Source organism: Aulonocara sp. 'chitande type north' Nkhata Bay, linkage group LG23 (assembly GCF_057382095.1).
Source record: "Aulonocara sp. 'chitande type north' Nkhata Bay isolate Kocher_YH1m ecotype deep benthic linkage group LG23, A_spYH_male_GT1.1, whole genome shotgun sequence".
Lineage (NCBI taxonomy): Eukaryota > Metazoa > Chordata > Actinopteri > Cichliformes > Cichlidae > Aulonocara > Aulonocara sp. 'chitande type north' Nkhata Bay.
This window is the reverse complement of record NC_141365.1, coordinates 7,607,848-7,629,870: the sequence shown is the minus strand read 5'-3', so window position 1 is coordinate 7,629,870 and position 22,023 is coordinate 7,607,848. Positions and strand designations below refer to the sequence as shown.

The 22,023-nt window shown below is 40.3% G+C and overlaps 1 protein-coding gene across 2 annotated transcripts in view; it reads right to left on the bottom strand.

Moving 5' to 3' along the window:
- Positions 1–5,503: 5,503 nt before the first annotated feature.
- Positions 5,504–22,023, bottom strand: part of ncanb (neurocan b) — a 186,069-nt gene continuing 169,549 nt past the window's right edge. For both annotated transcript variants that reach the window (XM_086281800.1, XM_086281801.1), the window contains exons 15-16: positions 14,171–14,353; positions 5,504–12,099 (exon numbers count right to left, since the gene is read on the bottom strand). In XM_086281800.1, coding sequence (XP_086137926.1) covers positions 11,963–12,099; positions 14,171–14,353 — 320 coding nt within the window. In that variant the 3' untranslated portion in view covers positions 5,504–11,962. The remainder of the gene's footprint in view (positions 12,100–14,170; positions 14,354–22,023) is intronic.

Genomic DNA, 22,023 nt, shown 5'->3' with positions numbered 1-22,023 from the left:
AAAACAGACAGTACTTATGGGAGAGGCGGAGTGGAGACGGAGTAAGAGACTGTCAGGCCTGAGATGATGCTAAACCCCTTGTTGCTTTTCATAATCTTCTTGAACTTTGGCAGTGTCATTAAGCGATAATGCAAGATAATGCCAGAGATCCGCATCGATTCGCCATGCCTGCCAGATGAGGCCAATATCGACCCAAGAACAAGGTTAGGATGAGAAGTCTTTTCATGCCTCTAATTTATCTGTTCATCTCAAAGCCAAGTTGTATTGCAAGAAATAGCACAAATCTGACCTAAAAAATAATGCATTTTAATGTCTTTTCAGAGAAAAATCTTCTTGTAGGACCCTCTGTATGTTTTTATAAGCCATATGGACACTCGGCTCAGAGCGTGTAGGTGCATACTGGTCCTCGGAGCCAAACATTTGAGGGCTTTGGATGAAATTTAAGCGATTTTTTTGGAGCGCTGCTCCAAGTGCCTGTAACAAATCTCTCAGTACAACACAGCAACAGAGGAGAGCTGAAGGTCATTTTCAGCTTTGAATTTAACAGAAATTCCCAGTAAGCACTCTTAATGAGCACTGTCCTTGGAACTTGAGCTGAATGAAAAACATCAGCGAACACGCCTGAGCAGGGAGCGTAAAAGAGACGCTACATTCAAAGTGACTGATTGTCGTCGTGAAACTGAACCCAGCAGTGTGGATTCTTCCGGTGTTTTGGAATAATAATGAAATGAGTGAGTCACATATCAAAAGAGTTGAGAAAAATGAGAAGAGCAATGCAGGGAAGAAATACAGAGAAAGAGACTGAGGGAGTGAAGATGAGATTGGCTTCTTACACAAAACAGTGTTGTGAGGCAATGAAACCATGCATTGATAGGAGAGCACTCATCAGAGGAAGTTCAGGTGAAGTGAAGGTCTCCGAGGTTAGATGGTGCAACAGTAGAAGTATTCACAAACTGCTTCCAAAACAAAAGCCCTCCCACTCATTCGAATTCCCCTTTCACCTTCTTCCTTCCTTCCTCCTACCTTTGATCCTCCTCACTTGTCTGTCTCCTCCTTCTTTTCGTCTTTTCCTCCTACGCTTTTTCACTTGTGCCACTGAGGGATTCGCCCTTGGCAGCCTACCCTGTTGCCTCAGCCAGAACTGAGTTGGAATATTAAGAAAAAAACAAATGAGGCCAAAATTGTATTAGTTTTATTTGTGTCTTGGATGTGAGGAAAATATTTCGTCTCATCTAAAGATATTTGGAAAGGATGTCCTGAGCACATTTTGGTAAGCGAGGAGCAGATGGAGCTTAGAGCAAAACTGAATCTCTCACATATAAATGAACACAATGGTAACTGGAGAGGACACACTCTGATGACACACAAGCAAAAACGTTCAGTTTGGTTTTTCCAGGAATGAATGGGACACGGTTGAGACCGTGGACGATAAAATAATTCGACAAAAACAGAGTTTACAGCCATTGGTTACATTAGTTTTTCAGCACTTAATTATTTCTTACAGAAGGCTTTTACATCAGCACAGGTTTTGGACTGAAAAAGCTTAAAAAACTCACATTTCTATTTTTAAAGGACAGCATCATCTACTAAACATTCACCTTCTCTGCTGTTGACCTGTGACTCAGTAACGAAGTAACTGACACAATCTCAGTCTCAGTCTCCAATTGTTAACAAGCACAACCTATTGCAAGCCTGACTGAACAACTGAAACCATCCTTGTGTGTCAAGGAGCTGTCTTTTGGAGAATGTTGTAATTATATGAGAGATACCATAATTTACTTAATGGTCTATCCAGAAAGTCTATGGTCCAAATTTTGTGAATGAAATTCTGGAAAAATCAGGAGCCACCCCTCATTTCTTTATTAGTATTTGCAATTATTTAAAGTGGTCTGGAGCCACAGTTCTCCAGGCTTGTTGGAGGGTTTTCAAATGTCTTTTTTGGACATTAGCTATTTTTTCCATTTGTTATCAGTGGATCTTTATACCTTAACATTTCAGAGCAATGTTTTTTTTGCTTGTTTCAGTTTTTTTGGTAAAGCACTTAACACTGAATCATTCAATCGTAAAAAGGCACCTAACACAAATGATGTTCATCTTTTGAACCATTTGTTTCTTTAGCTGACTCTACAAAGAAAAGAAAATAGACAAAGATAGCATAGTTTGACAGAAATAAAATAGTATTTTTGTATCAACAATGTGATTTCCAAAGAGCTAATAGTAAAATCCTGGCACATCTCAGCATGGTGTGGAACAGTTTGGTTCAACTTGTTAGTCTTGGTAATAATGTCAAACACACTGCCAGTTAGGGATGGGTATCGTTTAGGTTTTATCCGATACCAGTACCAAATCTGAACTTTTGAAACGGTGCCGGTGCTTAAACGGTGCTGGAACCGGTGCTGGAACCGGTGCTTAAAGAATGGAGAACACAAACCTTGTCCAAAAACCTCATGTTCAGGTGTTTTGTTGTAAAAAGATAACAATGTTAGCCTTTTCTGCAGCTATAGGGGATATATGGTATCACTCTGGGCTGGAAGCAGTGCTTAATCAATAGAAAAAACACAAATTTCGTCCAAAAACCTCTCATGTTTAACTGTTTCCCACTCTTTCTTTGGTCATTTTAGCCTTTTTGGCCAGGGTGAAGGGAGTATCTGCCATCAAACAAGAAGACAGCCGCATGTAACTACGACGGTGTTTGCTGGTTCACCTTACATGCGTAAATTTAATAACGTGGTTAGCCTACTCAACGTAAATTACACACGAATAACATTAAGCTACTCACGCAGAGAAGAACGGCTGCTGCTGCCATCATCATCCGTCATCATTTCTGCTACACAGGCAGGGCTAGGGGCCAGGACTCTCCTCTTCGGGTTCTTGGGGGATGTTGCTAACTCCGGGTCCGATAACAGGCACCACACCCGCAGTAGATGTGCAAGGTGTGAGATCTCGCAGCAAGCTATGAAATACGGCGCATTTCTCGGCTTTTAACAAAATGCTATACGTCGCCAGGTTTTTCATCAGATTTGAGGTGTTACCTCCTTTGACAGTATCACAGTATCACCTTAAAGCACTTGTTGCAGGCTGCTGAGTTTGCATCTTTTGCTGTGAAGTACAGCCAGACTTTTGACCGCTTCGCCTTGGGCATTTTTTATCTGTCGCTCGGCTCTAAAAGAACGTACGTACCTGGGCCCGCCTACTACGCTTGCAAAGGTAAAACGATTGGCTAGAATCCAAAGTGTATGACATTTCAGGAAAAAATAAAGCACCGAAATGTGCGCTGCTTTTCAGTCTGGTTACTACCGTGTACCCATCCCTACTGCCAGTACAGTAAAAGTATGCATGGATATATATATAAAAAAAAAAACTGTTGAATATTATCAGTCATGGATTGGCCTCCCCAGTGAAGCTGTCATGGTTGGCTTTGTGGCAGGCAGGCAAGCGGGAGTGGTGGATCCAAAATGCAGGACTCAGACACAGAAGTACAACTTAAAGCGCAGCTTTATTGCTGGGAAAACCTCTTACTAAACTAAATCCACCAAAAGACAAACAAAAAACGCTGGTGGACTAAAACACTGTAGCAGAAATACTGAACTGTAGCTGGAGACAAAACACTGGAAACACAGCAGCAAACCACACAGCTTATTGAGGGTACAACACGACACTGACTCAGAGAAACACAGGGTTTAAATACACTGGGAAGTAATGAGGGGAATGAGACACAGAAGGAGAGCACAGCTGAGGGAAATCAGAACTGACGAGACAAGGAAGCGTAAACTGAACACATTCACATGAGACACGGACCTTCAAAGTAATACAGGAAGTATGACACAGAGACGCGAACTTGACACGGTGGAGACAGCAACTAAGAACCACAGAGACATAACCAGTAAGGCAGAGGACTCGATGACCCAAAAGACACAGAGGGAAACTCAAACATGCAGACACAGACTTACACAGAACAGAGGGGACACAGAGAGACATAAAGGGCAAGGGATCAAAACTAGAAACCATAGAATAAATCACACACAAGTACAATAATACAAAAATCACAAAGAACTAAAAACGCTGGGTCAGGAGACCCAGGACCCTGACAAGCAGTTTGAGATCATGTTGAGAGAGGACATAACAAAAGGCAGTGAACATTAAAAGAGGAGTTCTGTTGAGCTCCTCAGAACTTCACAAACTCTGTCTTTTTTTTTTTTTTTTTTGTGTCCCGTTTGGATCTTTAGCCATCAGAATTGTTGTCTTAAGGCCAAGAAAGATGCCAAGCGGATTTATTTTACCAAGTGGATCATCATGGCCTTGCCATATTGGTCCATTTGATTGACCTTTATTATAATTATGAATTTATTTTATTTTCAGTTGCTACAAACGGGACAGACATGACAAACTCTGTCTTATATAAACTGCATTTCCATTTATGTTAGCAGATATTTCAATAACTTACCTCATGTATTTCCTATTTTCCTAGCAAAATAACAAAGAAACAAAGGGTTACTCAAGACTTTTGCACATTACTGCACATGAATGCAACAGTGGGAAGGAAAAACTCCCTTTCAACAGGAAGACGTCTCCATCAGAACCACGTTCAGGGATGAGTGCCATCTGCTGCGACTGGTTGGACGGTGAAGGGAGAGAGAAGAGAAAAGAAAAAGGAAAGCACAGAGAGACAGGAGAAAAGCACAAACAACTGGAGAGAAAAGACAACATTTGACACGCTGCAGTGGTATGCGAACACCTGGACAGTCAAAAGAGGTGAGTGGACAAGACATGCTTGTCGTATCGCCGTATATCACCTCAAGTTCTGCAGCAGTCTGACCCTGTTGCTCGCAGGATCATCGCCAAGGGATGATTCAGGGTCACCTGATCTAGCCCTAACTACAAGCTTTTTCAACTGGTAGGTATATGTGTCATCATAGATAAAAAGAAGCTCTCCAAAATAAGATGCTGGCTTTTTACATTTATATATAGTCTCTTCCTCTATAGCCATTTAGCTCTCTCCCCTTTTTCCAATATTTATGCTTACCTAAACCAGCCAGTTTATGGCTGCTTCATTCACCAAACGACAAACTATTTTTTAATAAACATATATATGTTTTAGGGCTGGATGGCTCATCTGCCACATCTGCCTTCAAAGGCTTTTTCCTTTAATATTTGTTAGTTTTTAAAAATGAATTTACAGTTTTTAAAAAAAATCTTATTTATCACCTAATGTTTTACTTTTTATTTTGATTAGTAATGATTATACGAACAAAGTGATTAATATAATTTGTATTAAATCCTCTTTCAACACACCAAGGTGGCTTAGAAAGATTCTGATTCTAGTAATTTGCAGTGATGAACAGTGTACGGCACATAAATGACAACATGCTAATAATGCTAATAATGCTAATGCTAATAATAATAATAATAATAATAATAATAAAGAAAAGCTTAATTCAATGCAAAATAAGGTGCATACTGTTTTTTAGTAATTCAAACACAAATAACCACGCTGAGCAAGAAGTTAACGGATCCAAACAAGGGTTTCCTTTAATGATCATTTGTCTTGTAAAGAATATAATACAGGGACAGGACTGGAATTCATAAGAACATACATCAATAAATATGGATAAATACTTGTGGACCACATTCACACAGCTGTAGATGAGCCCAGCGTCAGCGATATTGTGTCTGTGCTCACAGTCGACACGAACACACACAGACTGAAGTGTTGTGCAGGGAACAGAGCCAAAGAAGTGATGTTTGTCAGTTTGGCAAACTATTACTTTGCTTCCATCTCTCCTGTTGACCGAGCGCCTCTTGTTTTTCTGTTGCAGCGGTATAAACAAGCAGCGTGTGAGCTGACGAGAGGAACAGAAAGCAGGCGATGGGTTTTTCATCCACAGAGGCTGTGTGAATATGGCCCAGAGAGGCTAAACAACAAACACACCCAGAGTTTAAATGGATTGTTCTAACAAAAAACTTTGAGTATTTATATCACAGAGGAGAAAAGGGAGCATTTTCACTGCTTCCTGCTTTGCGTTTGTCATAATCCCACTGTAACATATCTTCATTCATCCATCCATCCCAACCATTTTCTTTACAGTGATAAATTGTCTCAACTCAGCATCAGACAGAGCTGCGATGTTATACAAATACCAGCAGTGTGGTTTCCACTATGTTAGATAAGTGATGCAGCAGTCCTCAGGAGGGAGGCGAAAGTTTAAAAAAAAATCCTCATGAGATAGTTATGAGATTGAGATAGGGAGTTATGAGAGTAGTAGTATGCATATGGGACAGGATACTACCTGGAGTGTCTTATGGACACATAGGAGTGGTATAAGCTACACCAGTCTGTTTTCCTGTCATTTAAAAAACGCTCAGCAGTCAGTCAATGCAATTGTACCGCCGATGCCATCGACGGACTTAATAAGAATCCAGGACAGACAGCCTAATCACGAAATCAATAGTCTGTCTGCGTGTGATTGAGGAAGGACAACAGCCTCTAATGCTCTTATCAGGCTGTCATGACTGATGAGTGTCCTGTTCAAATGCATCAGGTCCAGAGAACAGAAAGATGTTACAATACATGGGGGAAAGAAGTTCTTGGTTTCCTTCATCCCCACAAACATACGCTCTTTGTCATTGCAAACAGGCGGTAGACTTGACTTTGACCTCTGGCTGCTCCAGTCTGCAGGTCAGGGTGTCCTAGTCGTAGTCTCGCTAGTGTGTGAGTGCAGATGTGTGAATGCTTTATGTATGGAATAAGCACTTTATAAATGTGTGTTTGAATGGGTGAAAGCAGCCTGTTGCACAAAGCGCTTTAAGTGAAAATCGCTGCAATATGATTAAGGGCTCTGATCATTCCTCAGAAAATTCATTTATAACACTAACAGGCATCACAGTACTATTAGGCATTTAACTGATCAATCCTCGAGGTATGTGCAAAGTGACTGATACTTTCCATTTACACTATGAGTTGCCCAATTTTACAGATGTTAAACTCTTAAACAGCTGTTTTTGTTTTCTCGACTATAACAGAACTACGATGGCGTTGGTTTTGTAGCGCTTGAAGCGCCTTGAAAAACTAAGCTTCAATGTCTTTTCCTCAGAAATATTTTTTCTATAATCAAGATAGCCTTGCCAGCAGTATCACTTTGCAAAAGGAAGCACGCATATATCTGTGACAAGAGGTTGTGCCCATGACACTGTGACAGGATGTAAACATTAATGATCCTTCAGCTGAATACTAATGCAGCTTCCTTTAATTTAGAGGTATAGTTTGGCAGACAAACTGATACAGGATGCGTTTCTTTTAAATAATTAACAGGTGGTGACTTCTGCAAAGAAAACACATTGCTGCCATGTTTTTCAAATGCATAGTTTGTCATTACAAGTTCCATTTAATTCTAGAGAGAGAAGGCAGCCATCTCTCAATTGCAGATAACTACAGAACTGGATAAGTCAGACCATATGCAATCTGAGAAGGATAGTGGAAAAACATGTATATTTGATAATGGGGTGAACTATGCCTTCAAGTCGTCATCCTAGAAAGATTTTCTCTTGTAACGTTGTTTTATTATCTGCAATTTCATGCTGGGATATTAGATTTTTTTTCCTCCACGTACACTGGAAATTACATTGGTGTTTATGAAGGCCGCTGCACCCGCCTCGGTCACACTCTTCCAACTAGGCACGTGCTTCATCAAAAACATGTACAACACATTTAACCGAGCTGCGCTCCCGCTGTCAACATTCAGACAGAGGGCAATCAGACAGTCACAGCTACAAGCACAAGAAGATGCCACTGCACTCCCATCAATCCAATTCTTATCTCATGTATGCGGAACTCAGTAAGTGGGTAACAATTACGATAGGTGGCTAAGCCTGAGAAGAGGCCTTCTGGCTGCGAAGACGTTCAGCGTTTTGCCCGCTGCTTTCCCCCCCGAGGTGTGGTGCTGAGCCAAGAGACAGGTGGCAGAGACCGCTGTTAACTCATTCATCTTCATAATTAACACTCACAATTATAAGAGTTTGTCGCTTTCTGTTTGCCTGCCCTTGGGGCTCTGACTAGAAAGCCCGACGAGGGAAGAGGAGAGGAGTGTGGGTGGAGGAGATTAAAAGGAGGAGTCAAAAGCAAAGAGAGACAGACACTGTTTGAAATTTCAAGAGGGAAAGTGTGGCTGTTTGAATTCATTGAAAGATTTTTTTTTCTCCTCTCTGCCGGTGAGAAAGGTTAACCACCTTTAAAAGACCAGCTCAGTCCCAGCGGATGTGCAAAAGCTAAATTGTTCATTACCCTCGGTCCAGAGGGCGAAGCTCTGCGTTAAATTCAAACGGATCTTTTATGTGCTGTCTATTATACTTCTGACTTATCTCTTTTTTTAAATAAAAAATGGAACATTATCAGTAGAAATTCCACACATATCAACCTATCAACTCATGTAGGATAGAAGATTTAAATATATTTTCTGCATATTGTTTGGAAGGCCTAAAAATCTCTGCAGAGGCAATGAAAAATTGACAGACGTCAGACTCTCCTTAAACACAAATGTCTAGTCTTATTAACCACTAGAAGCTGGCTTGTATTCATTTCCTTATCACTTTATCGCATTAAAATTTAGTCCTGTCACACAGCTCAACCTTTACGCAGCTGTAATTAAACCGTCCCTGTGTGTCAACTCTGATTTGAATTAGGTCTTTGGTCTGCCCTTTTATTCATCCGCTTTCTTTTATCAGTCTATTTTACAGGAAAGACAGAAAAAAAGAAGTTTGTGTCAGTCTGACATCGTCGAGTGACAGCTGTGACAGTTCTTTGGGCTTCCTGTCTGTCACTCTTTACTTTCCACTCGCTGTCCGTCAGCAAAACCTTCCCCTTGTCATGGCTGCTCTGGGGTTCTGCAGATAATGCAACTTGTTAATTAGGCATGCAGCAGATTAATTAAACTGATACAGGGATCTACGATCACTATTCTTCTCCATGTGGAGGAGCGTTGTCATTGCCAAGGTGAGGGGAGATAAACAAAGACGGGGGGGGATTTATGTGCGCAGGATAGATTTTCTTACCTCAAGTGACTTTATATAACCCGATCCTGGTTTAGTGTTTTCATAAGATGCGCGAGAGGCTGCTGAAAACCCTGAGTCTACGCTTTCTCCACTAAAAAACAAGTTAAACTGAATTTAGGTGTGCTTATTGTCCACTTCCCGACAAAGATGAAAGGTACTAAAGTGTATAGGTGGTGATGATAAAAGTATAACGAGATAGAGAAATGAGGGATAAAAGTGCTGGGGTGTAATCCCAGAAGCTCTAACCCCAAGTGCTGGCTTTAAAAAACAGCAATTTAACCTGGCAGTAAAGGGGAAGAAAAAGGGAGCAAAGTGCTTGTTCTATCCATTTCAATCCCCTCTTTAAAAGAGGAGACACGACAGGGGCGAGCTCAGGTGTGAACAGCTGCGAGACTCCAGAAATGGCAAGCCTTAATCTCTGCTGATCCTTTATATCGTCATCCACTGGGACCTCAGCCATTGTCGGCGTCTTCAGCCATAACGCACACATGCGGCATCCACACAGACAGACACGAGACGAGCAAGAGCTTGTTGTCTCCGTCTCCTCTGCATCATATTCATCCTCATACTCTGCACAAAGCTCTGATTCATGATGCAACAATCTCAGCTTGTTGTCGTGCTTGTTTCCCACTACTTGCTCAATTCTTCCTGCTTCAGAGGGCTGGTTAAGGCTGAAGACTACACTACAAAAATGTACATCTTCAGTCCTTTAATCTTTAAACCTTGTTCTGAATGTCAGTGTTATGACAACAGATCAAATTATGATTTCAGTGACAAACACAGACAAAAATCACTAATATTTTCAGAGCATCTGAGAGATTGAATCTTTGTAGCCCCTAACTTTACTTTTTGGTTCAGTCTCATCAGCACTCTTTCCACAAGCAGCAACTGGCTGTTTTCAGTAAAATAATAATAATTAAAAAAAAAAAAAACCTAATGAAATGATACAAATCTAGCAGGCAGCTAGCTAACTTTTAACTACTCACTGCTAATAATGCCCTACAAAGGCTGGATGTTTAAAAATTGAGACAAACAAATCCCGAGCCATGAAAAGGTTGTGGCACAGTGGTTACACTGTTGTCTCACTGCAATATGGCTCTTGATTTGAACCTCATGGTGACCGTGGGTGTCTACGTGCAGTTTGGAAGTTCTCCCTGTGCCTCTGAGGATTTTCCAAACTGGTGTGGATGTGAGAGGGTGTGGTTGTCTGTGTCTCTGTGTTAGCCCTTTGATGGGACATGTGCTCGGAGTACCCTGGCTCTACCCATATAACACCTGGGATAAGCTTATTTCCAGTTTATCTCTGTCTTGTCAAACCAAAGTTACTTTGAAGATGGCAACTGAGTGCAAATGGTCACGGGCCAGATTTCAGTCTTCGAAACAACCGTTTTAAAGGCAGCGAGGTTGCAAGTTAATTGTAAACTGTCCCAATAATTTTGTTGTCCCTGTTTTTCCTAGTGTGACTGTAGCATAAGCTGGACAAACAGATAAAAAAAGTGGATGCTTTTAAAACATATGTTTTAAACTACCTGGGAGTGAAGATTTAAGTTTGTTTCTATAGCAACATTTTCCCCTGTATTAATGGCCAAATCAGCGTTTTACTTTTCTTGACCTGTTGTCCTGATGAAAGAAAGTCCTGTGTTTTTGTGATATATAAAAGTGTGATCTCACTGCCATGTTTGCTAATCATTTGCACGTCTACATAAAATTAATTGCAAAATTGAACAATAGGACAACATCACTCAGAGAGGGACTGAATAATACTTATGCACCTAGCTAATGCAGTCCTTGGTCTGACACACCCCAATATGAATGTACCCATACTTTTGTTGAATACACAATGCAGCAAAAACAGCAGTAAACCTTCAAAATAAAGGCGAAGCAGATACGTGAGAGGCTCTTCACCCTGCTGCATCACCTTGATTAATTCACAGCACACAATCCCACAGCAGCTCAAATTGTGAAAAAAGACAAAGCAAATGCGGGACTGCTGAGCTGAGTTGAGACAAGCTGACATCAAACGTTCAGATTCCCCCTCTACAATGACAGGTGTGGATGTATGACGCAGCAGGAGGTGTTTGATATTGTTCAACACTTCTGAAAAGTGACTGATGTGTGATGTGATGAAACTGCAATGGGAAGGGATGCGATTTCCATTTTCCTCTGGGGTCAAGCATCTGATCTAAAGTAATGGTCTTACACTGACAAGAAGATACAACGCTAACAATTAAAATAATTCAATTACAACTGCTTCTGAATGAAAGAAAATCAATTAAATCTGTTTCGGAACAACTCAGCGTCGCTTTAAGTCAAGTACAATGCCTTACAAAGAGCGAACCAAAAGCAGCAGAGTCAAGAAGTAAACACTGAGTATTTGTAAAAAATAACTATGTGTTCAACAGACAAAAGGCTCAAGTCAACAACACGTCTTCCTTGACTCGTCTGATTTTGATACAGCAAATTCAATGATGTAATCCCTATTTAGGAACTTCTCTCTGAAGAATGTTCAGTGTGGCTCTCAAAGATTTTTTTTTTTAAAAACAGGTCAGCGTAGCCCCATGTTTCAGGTCATCGTTGAGCTCGAGGGAAGAGTAAGTGGGTCAAGAAAGAAGGTAGGTAAGAGACAGCAAGGGTATGACCAGAACGTCGGACCGAGAAAGGAAAGTAAAAAGAGTACAAAGGGATTTATTATTGTCCTGTTGATGCAGTTGACTATGATACAGGCTGACTTGGAGAGCTAAGGGCAGGACAATGCAGTGCGGGACAAGGCCGGAGGGAGGCGGCTTGGTCAGAGAGTTTTGGGCTGTTATTGTGAAGAACTGTTTGGGGAAATGGGGACGACAGGGAGACAGGCAAACTGCAGCTGGCAGCAGAGGAGAAAAAGGGGGGGGGGGGGGGGGATGATGTTTTTTTTGGTTCAGAAGCGGGCGTGGTTGTGACCCTGGCCTCCCTCTCTGCCGTGGTGGCCTCCCTCTCTGTGGCTGTGCCTCTTGTGCTTTCTGCGCTCTCTCCTGGTCTTGTGGTGGTGGCGCCGGTAACGGTGAGCTCGCCGGGCTGGAGGAACAACCAAAGTGGAAGAGAGAAGTATTAAAGGAGTAATTCAGTATGTAATGAGATGAAAGTGAAGGGTAGAAAAGTGATGCAAGCGGGAGATGAATCACTGGCAAGCATCAGAAGTTTTTGAAACCAGGTAAGATGCGAGAGAACGGATCAAAACGCAGGAAGGTCAAAATGTGCAGATGGTTTAACTGTTTCCACCACACTGAGGGAATCTGTTTTATCTCTCATTGAGTAGACTGGGTGCCTTTAGCAAGGGCACAGTGAGCTAGCCACCCACTCACTGCCTCGGTATAAGCTTGTTCCTGGTGTGTACTGCCAAATTAGATTGCTCCGTCCCTTTCTGGGTTTGGCAACAAAGAAATGTCGTCTGCAATGAATGATAACAACATCATAACTCTGGGCCATAAAAACAACTCTGTCCAAAGATAAAGAGTCATAAGCAAAGGAATCTTTATCGCTTTGAACAGAAGTTACATTATTTCAGTATTTCATCATTACTGTCACACTGTGAGCAAAGTGAAGTGAAATACAAGGCTCAGTTTGTTGAATATTTCATATAGATCAACCGGCCTATGAGGAAGAGAAAATTATGGTGAAAAGTTATGACATCAAGTTGGTATATTCTGTCGCGGTTAGTGTGAGCAGTTTAAAAATTGATAAAAGTAAAGTTTATGTTATAAGATAAGGTATTCAGTGAAAGAAACTGATTTTCTGTGCTGTTTTAGAAATACCCGGCAGCAAGTGCAATATCACCACAATGTCATCACTATCACCATCTGTGCAGGATTATTTTGTGCAGATGTTTTACATGTGCAAAACAACAGTACTGTGGAAAAGTTTTGAGCCACTTGAGCCGTTTTAAAGTTGTAGCTGTAATTTTCCGCTCTTAATGAACGTCTACCAAAGATTTTCTTTAGATATTGACTGTATTTTCTTTAATTTTCAGTGTTGTCTTGTACTTGACCATTTTTAGAGGACTGCGCTTTTGTTTATCAAACCACTTAACACTGACCTATTAATCATTCAAGCAGAAAAAGACACTTAACTCAAGGGATGAATCGGTGATGTGTCTACACACAACACGCAACTTAACAAAGATCCAATTTTAAATTACAATTTCAGACACACTCTGTTACAAGCGGCATGTAACCTGTCCCTACTTCTTTAGTTTAATCTACATAAAATTCCAAAAATAAAAATTCAAGTTTTGTTGGACCAAAAAAGTGACTTTCAAAGAGCTTTAGCTGGAAACCTGTCAGTATGTTCTTAAAAAGTTGAGGAAATTAAACAAGTGGAGTACAAAGAAAAACTCTCACGTCTAAAAATTGTGAAACAATAGTATATGAAGGCCAGGTCCTTAAGAAATAGGAAGAATCCAGCAAAGACCTGATACAGGACCTGAAAAATGCACCGTGCCGTTTAACTGATTCATCTACTGTTTACTGAAGCATACAACATCCAAAAAGGAGCTTTAAATGTCCTTCAAGAATCCTGGAGAGTTATTACTATTTAAAGAAATTACAAGAAAGCTGGCTAATAGAGTTCAGGCTGTGTTGAGGAATAAAGGTGGTTACACCAAATATTGACTCAAACACATTAAAACTGCATAACCGCTATTTTTGCATCATATACTGCATTTCCTGTATTTGTTTGCAGATCTTTCAGTAAATCACTGGACCTTTCTTTCTTTCTTGCACGTGTGTTGATTTACATGAAGCTTCAACCTGTTAGAATTAGTTTTGAAAAAGTCTACAAAGGAAAAGTGGAAAAAAAACTACCTCGAGCACGAAACACTTCAAAGGACACCCTGCGACTTCTAAGCAAGCCCAAGGGACTAAAAACTGCAATTATCAATAATGAGAGCGGGGATGGAAAGCCCGAGAATACACAAAGTGACAGCAGCTCCTGGGGGCTGTTGATGTTTGGGGTTCAGTCTTTTTTGGTGTGCATGCTAAAAATATTAATAATGATTAAAAAAAACAAAACAGAAATGTGAAAATGACCTAAAAAATTCTGTAAGTCTTGCTGTTTACCAAGCAGCCATATTCTCTTTGTTAACACTCACATTTTATGCAGATGATTTTAGGTCGGTCCCATTTGCCGTTAGCACGACACTTAGCAGTGGGCACGTGCCGCTGCAGGAAGCCATCGGCGCACTGGTAACGCACTACTGAGTGGATGTCATAGTGGGTACGCTTCCGACCAATCAGGAAGGCATTATCCACAGTTGGAGGGGCCCCGCAAAGCACTATAGAGACAGAGAAAGACAGAATATTAATGAGGTTAGTTATTTTTATCGTAATTACTTCTTGCTGTGTCATTAGTATTTATTAATCAAATAAGATTCTTAAAAGGTTCTTATCATTGTTTTCCTTGTTATTCTCTGACGTGATCAGCTCAAGTGATCCCTATGAGCAACAATCTCAGGCTTCAGAGTCCTCTGAATGTTCGGTTTCAGGCTATTTTTATTCCCTTGGCTCTGTATGACACCAGTGAGAAGAGATATCCTTAATACGTTCCTCTTAGGCACACAGCTCTGAGTGGGATCACAAAAACCCCCTACCTGCAATTCAATCCTTATTTTTAAGAGGAAGTTCAATCAAAAGAAAGTTGCGTCAAATGGAGGGAAAAGAAATTAAAACATTTTATTTTATTTGTTTATTCGGAACAGTGAAGCAGTAGAGACGAAGAACATGGAGCTGGAATTGACCATAATAAGTCGTCTTTAAACAGTAATGACTTGGATTGAACCTGGATTCACCCCATTAGTGTGCTTCACTTAAACAAATGGTTCCAAATGGTGTTTTAGATTTTAAGAACACATCCCACACACTATGACTATGACTATGACTTGGATAAAACATTTTTTGAAAACCGCTTCAATCTGTGGATTTAGCATCTGCAGGACAGGGTGTCTGTCCAAGTCTGTCAGCGAGTGAGTAGGTGGGATTCAAAGTAACACAGCATTTTAGACACATAAAAGAGAGGAGGCAGAATCAGAAAATTGTTTACTCAAGCTGAGACAGACAGAGAACTGACACTCTGGGCAGAGACTGACAGGATGGACAAGCCTCAGGGAGGCACTCAAACAACTTCACCAATTTTTTTTTAGCTCTCCCGTCGGGGTGTCAGTCTGCAGTGGTCGAGGCTGACTTCAGTTCTATCTTTCAATACAATGCAAAACAAAATAATGGAAAAACTATGGTTAGGTTTTAGTCATTAACTCCATCTGATCCATTATGTAAATTATTAAATTAACTAAATAAAATATAGACAGGCTGTAGTTTTAAACTTTTCCATTTACCACTGGGGGAACTTAATAATTTCTATGACAACTAATGAAAAATAAAGTTAAATATAACTACAGTACAGCACTATTTCGAACCCCCAACTGATATTACTGGTACTATCAGTCCCCACTATGTCAACCTGCCTTCGTCCCGGAGTTGAAACCCAGCTTGAGGTCCTTTCAGTCACATTTACAGTTTAATAAACTGTGGATGGAAAGGGCAATAAGCACTTCCCCCTCACTTGAGACTATTACTGTCTTGACACAAATGAAAGGCTAAAAGGTAGCTTTTCATTAGCTGTCACCTATGTACGCTGTTGAAAGTTTTCTCACAGTGCAGACAAGCTAAGTGAGATTGCACTGAAGTAGGTATAAAATAAAACGTCAAAAAACTCAGAAAAGGGAAATGGAGCTGGAAAAGGTGGTTTTTATAGTAAAGAGTAGAGGGCTGCGAGTGAAAGGATGCTGGGTCTTAGAAAAGCCCATCAAAAAACCTATAAAAAACACCAAAAGTACCTGTTCAGTGTTTTAGGACGTGTGATTGGTAAAAGACTCATCTTTGCTTGCATGACAATGAATCATTTTAGAAACTTCTTCACAGTAAAGTCCATATTTGAAGCATTGTTTGTCATTGCAACATCTAAAATACACTTTGCTCAGTGTCTTCACTAAATATGGATAAATGTAACAACTGCCACCTGACTGGTTGGTCTGACGGCTCATACAACTACGTAACATTAATTCAAGGTTAGGATGAGTAAACTTTACTATCAAACGCAGGTTTCCTCCCAAATAATATCACTGCGGAAGCCTATTAATTATTAATTAGCCTATCAACATTACTCGTGGGTGTAAATAATTAAAAGCTGCAGTGATTTTGGCTCTTTAACTTTGCATTTCCATTAAAATAATGTCATGTTTTTGCTGTATTTTTGAAATGACAGATAAAACAGAATGAAAATTATTTACTTTTTAAATGATTCTTATTACAGATAAAACAGAACAGCTGTGAGATGAAGGGGAAAAAATCTTTTATGTAGAGACCGCTTTGCATCCCTTGAGTGCTGTTCGTGCAAGTATATCAAATTTAGCGGAGGCTACTTTGATTATAAATAGAACATAAAGAAGCCTAATAGTTTTAAAACAGTTCAAATAGAAATAAACTATAATATATCAAATAAACAGATCTCTGACCTGTGTTGATCATGTTTTTAACAGCATTTCCAATCAAAGCAAACAAATCTTTTCAATAAGCATTACATTCTCTATTTTCCCCTTATCAGCATGAATAAAACTATGTGTAAAATCACCATTATTCATACTCATATTTATCAATAAAAGAGCCGGATGTGGTCCAGAGCCACAGGTTCGAGATCCCTGTTCTAAGTCAACACTGGAAGTTAAGACGAAGTTACGCAGTATATCTGCATGCGTGTTGTGAAAATATCTATAGTTATTTTCTTTGCCGTTTTTCTTGTGTTGCAGGGGGGCAGTCACTGTGAGTCATGCGGAAAGCTGCAAACAGCTGCTGGGTTCCTCTAGTTGGTTCCTTTATGGCCTCAAAACATCCGCACACCTACTGGCAATCATGTGAAAACAAATCAGAGAGATGTGCAAATGTGTGTGTGTATTCTCTGCACAACACTATGGGAGTACGTCTCACACAGAGTTATGTTCAAACTCAGTTTTGTTTATTAAGAAAGTCTGTTTTTGTGAACACTGACAGCTGCTCAGATCAACTGAGATAATGGTTTTGTTTTGTTGTTCACTAAACAGAAATACACCACAGGTAACAAATCTCATTCAAAGTCCACTTAGATTTATAACCTGTGGCCTCGGAGAAGGCATTTGACTGCGTCCTTCAGGGTGTCCTGTGTATGTGTGTGTGTGTGACGGGGGGGGGGCTTTTGGGAGTGTTAGGCCCAGTGGTACAGGCTATTCAATTCCTGTAGAACCAAAGTCCAGCCATAAGTGATGGCTGGACTTTACTAGGACTGCGCTTTGCCAATGATTATGTTTAGAATTTCTAGGCACACACAGCCAAGGAAGAATGTCAGGTTTGGTGGTTGCAGCATCTTCTCCTTGCTTTTTGCAGTCAGCCTCTGTTGGAAAAGGGTGACTGTTTTGGGTTGGGAAAGAGTTGTTGCCTCTAATGGAAAATTCAAATATCTTGGGATCTTCATGAGTAAGGGAAGTAGGTTGGAGATTGACTGATGCAATGTGTGCAATAATGTGGATGCAGTATCTGTCTGCTGTGGCAAAGACAAAGCTGAGCGTAAATGATTTTTTACCGGTCGATCTATGTGCCGATTCCTCCTCTCACCTATGGCTACAAGCTTTGGGAGTGACCTCGGATGCATCTTACTAGGATGCATCCTTAACCTCCTGGCGTCCACATATGTGGATATCACATTTTGGGTTGTCTAGACCAGTGGTCCCCAACCCCCGGGCCACGGACCGAGTCATTTGGTACCGGGCCGCGAGAGTTGAGGCTCAGGTGTGAAATGTATGGTTTTCAGGGTTTTTTATCGGTTTTAGTGTTATTTTGTTATCGTTTTTATCGTTAACTCGGTTTTCCTGGGTCTTTTCACGTGTGTTATGAATAAATCTTCTTTTTTTCGGTACCGGTACTAGTTTTATTTTGCTGTATTTATCCGCGACACCTTAAAGGCCGGTCCGTGAAAATATTGTCGGGCATAAACCGGTCCGTGGTGCAAAAAAGGTTGGGGACCGCTGGTCTAGACCAAAATACTAAATGTTGCTCTACAAGGGCCTGATATCCACTTACGAGGACATTATATTTCCACTGTTCTATCGAAATTTAAAACGAATGTCGTTAAATTCATCAGCTCCCAATCAGCCCAAATAGAATAGAATAGAGAAATTAAAAACGCATGCCATGAAAGAGTTCGGGTCTTAGGAGGTTAATTTCTCCTAAGTGAGATGTTTCGATCACGCCCAACTCTGAGAGGTCAAATGCACTGCAAATTAAGAAAACATCAGGGAATAGAAAAAAGCTGCAAAAGCACACAAAAGAGAATAACAGTGTAATAAGGAAGCAGAGGGTTCCTTAGTGTTGTGTAGCTGCAGATAATGTGCGTTTTAATCGAGTCTGTGCATCCCAAACATACAGATATTAAGAAGCAAATAACACAAAACTGCAAGTAGGATTTTTTTTTCTCCATTTTGATTTAAATTAAAAGGAGACTATTTGAAAAAGCAGCTTATAGCTTTAAGCTGGTAAGCAGTCTGGCTTGGTCAGACAGCATTTCCTTGGAGGGCCGCTTGCAGGCCTTGACCTTCTGCTGTGTTCCTACAGGCATGTCCCTGTGGAGAATATGTGGGGAGCTTGGGGGAAGTTTGTGCTTGGTCAGGAAGGGTTGGCGAGGAGAGCGATCTTCTTCTTACCTTCTATTTTCTCTCTGAATGGCTAGACTCATCATCAGACCAAACAAACGAAACAAATATTATTACACTGGAAATATGTGCACTATTTTCCAGCAAAATTCATAAATATCGGTTCCTTTGAATTATTTGAAAGGCTTGTAGGTCTCACACTAAGGTGGAAGCTGGTAAAGCTTCTCTTGCAAATACAAAATAGAATTCAGAAATAGCAGGTTTGTGTGTATTACACAGTGGCTATATTACACCCCAGTGGACACATGAACTGCTGAAGGCACTGACATCAACCTATTATTTCCCAACGCGCTCACATGCAAAATTAGATTTCCCCCCTCTGTAATAAGCCATAAAAAAACTGAATAATTTTATAATTCTTACATGTCTTGTTGTAGGTAAATTTCTTCTCATCCTTGCTAGAAGAGCTTAGAGGCAGATGACTGTGTGACATTCTTGTCACCGTAATCCAAATGTAAATGTTGAACTCAATCAGTTTTGCTTTTTTTCCATTTTTTCTTTATCCCTTACTTGGATAACGTTGATCCAGCAATCAAATATTACATCTGAATTTTGAAACAAGTTGAATCAATCCTACAAAGAGCATCACTTTTAGTAAAAAAGGCCAGAGCTATATAGATATAGATATATATATCCTTCTACAGAGGTGGCAAAAGTACAGACTTTCTTTCTAAGTAGTAAGGTAAATGTGTTAAAAATACTCAAGCAACTTCTTTACTCAAGTAAAAGTGGGAAAGTACAGGCTCTGAAATGGCCCCAAAGTAAGAAAGTAAAAAGTAGTCCTTGAAGGACAAAAAGGTAACTGAACGTTCCTCTATAAAAATGTACAAAATATTAGTACATGAGAAATACTATTCCAACCCAAATTCAAAAATAGAGTACAGTAAAATGAGTAGAGTCAAAGTACTAATACTGTACTGTCTTATGAGATGACTGCATCAGGTCTTTTTGCTTAAATAAAAGAAATCATCACCATCTGTACAACACGCCACCCTAACTGACCCCCCAAGCAGCTGATCAAGATGCCCGATTGGCTCGTGTGATGAGAAGACAATCAGATCACATGAGCTGGGGTAATTAGAAATGAGTCTCAGCATGGAGCTGAGAACTCCACTGATACGATCAGACAGTACATGGGGGTTACTTGAGTGAGTGAAAAAGAGGATGACAGGGAAGCAGGGAAAAGATGAAAAGATGCTGGTGATTGTAAGTGACTGATTAAGGTCAGAGGTGGGCTGTATGCCTGGGACTTGTGACAGTGAGCAGCAGAGGTGCTGCAACACCTTGCTCACAAGGGAAACAGCTCTCCTTTGATACACCAATATAGCAGCAGCCTGTTTTCTGTACGTGTCTCCACGATCAACTGGCTGATCCAACATCTGCTGATGCTATTTTCCAAAAACACGCATAAAGACTTGAAAAGAACAACTCAATCCAACTCCTGAGAAGACCGCAGACTCCCACGGTCATATATGAATACTCAAAGTTATAATACTCAACTCAATGATGGGAGGAAAGATGACAGGGGGGACAGTGAGACGAATGATTTGCACAAAATTAAAGTCACAGAGCATAAAAAAGGGCGGTTGGCAAACAGTGGTTGAGACATAAAACCTTTGAAGTAATAGTGCTCTTACGGAAATAAATGTTGTTTTCTACTACAGCAAAGCCAGCAGTTAAACCAAGAACAAAAATAAACTAAATCTAAGGTAAGAGAGGTAAGAGAGCCTTTGCATAGGCCTCAGAGTAAAGGACAATACAGAAAAAGACTGTTGAGTATGAGGATCAGTCAAAGACATGAAGTTTCAACCAAAAGCAATTAAATGTGACAAAGATGTTTTCTTTTGAAGTGCAACAACTTTGTAATTATCACTTTTGCACTTTTTCATTTATTCCTTAACATTTCAATCAGATACCAGCACATCATGTACCGGGGAAAGATTAACCAAAGAACTGTCTATCCATCAAAAAACACATATAATCAAGAGAAAAAGAAAGTACACGTTTCAATTCTGTGAGGAAATAATAGAACAATCTGGTCCTTACCAGCTATTGAATTGGTTCTACTAGCTGTTGAATCAGGAAGACTTTTCACACACTGGTTTTGCATTTAGTATTTGTAAGATAAATGATGACACTCTTCATAAGGCTACAAATATTAAATTCTCTATACCTGGTACAAATAAGCACAAATGGTTAGGTTAATTTGATATGATGACCATCAATGAGGTTTTCATGTTAGGTTTATCAGTTTAAAGTCAGCCTGTAGGAAGAGCAGGTGACAGGATCTAACAGAGGCAAGCAGGGAAAGAAAAAAAATTGGCCAGAGAATCCAGGTGTAAAACTCCAAAAGAAACGCAGGGACATGATAAAAAACGCGTTTCTAACAGAGAAGATCAGAATGCTTTAGATGTTGTAACAATGCAACTTAGAAGTAAATCAAGTGTGATAAAAAAGCAACAACAAGACATCTTTATGCTTTCTTAAAGCAAAGCGTAAGCATTGCCTCAGATTGAGAGGCAATTAACACCTGAAATAAAAAGCAAGCCAACATATCGATGATTTGCAAACATATAAGAAGTACTAGAGTTATAATTATTATTTATAATTTTTTTTTCAAATTCAGCCTCCAGTGTCTTCTTGTGCCCCAGTATTGCTCTAAACCAGCCTGGCTTACCTATTTATTAGGGGTGCAACGATACTCGTATCGATATTGAACCGTTCGATACAGTGCTTTCAGTTCGGTACGCATATGTATCGAACAATACAAATTTTTTTTTTTATTTTATCAACTTTTCTTCTGACGAAGCTGTCTGTGTTGAGCGCTCAGTGGATCTGCGTTCGACTACTCCACCTAGGCTGCACTGTCGAGTGCAGATCCATTGAGCGCAGTGCAAGCTAGCAAGACAGAAGCTAAGCTCGTTGCAACATGGCAAATTGAACCTCCCCCACCCTCATTCAGAGCTGGCCTTTGGAACTATCTTGGTTTTCATGTGAAGCATGACCCTGATGGTAAGCGCGTCACAAAAGTAAAACAGTATGTCGGATGTGCCACGCAATGCTCAATCGGTGGGAACTAGTGCGTTAGTGCAGTTAGCTCGTTAACGTGTTGACGCCGCCCAGCCCCACGCACGGGGCGATCCGTGGTAACTCGTTAATAGAGATTTGCAGCCTTATGGCGTTAATGTCATTTTAACGAGATTAACGCTGAC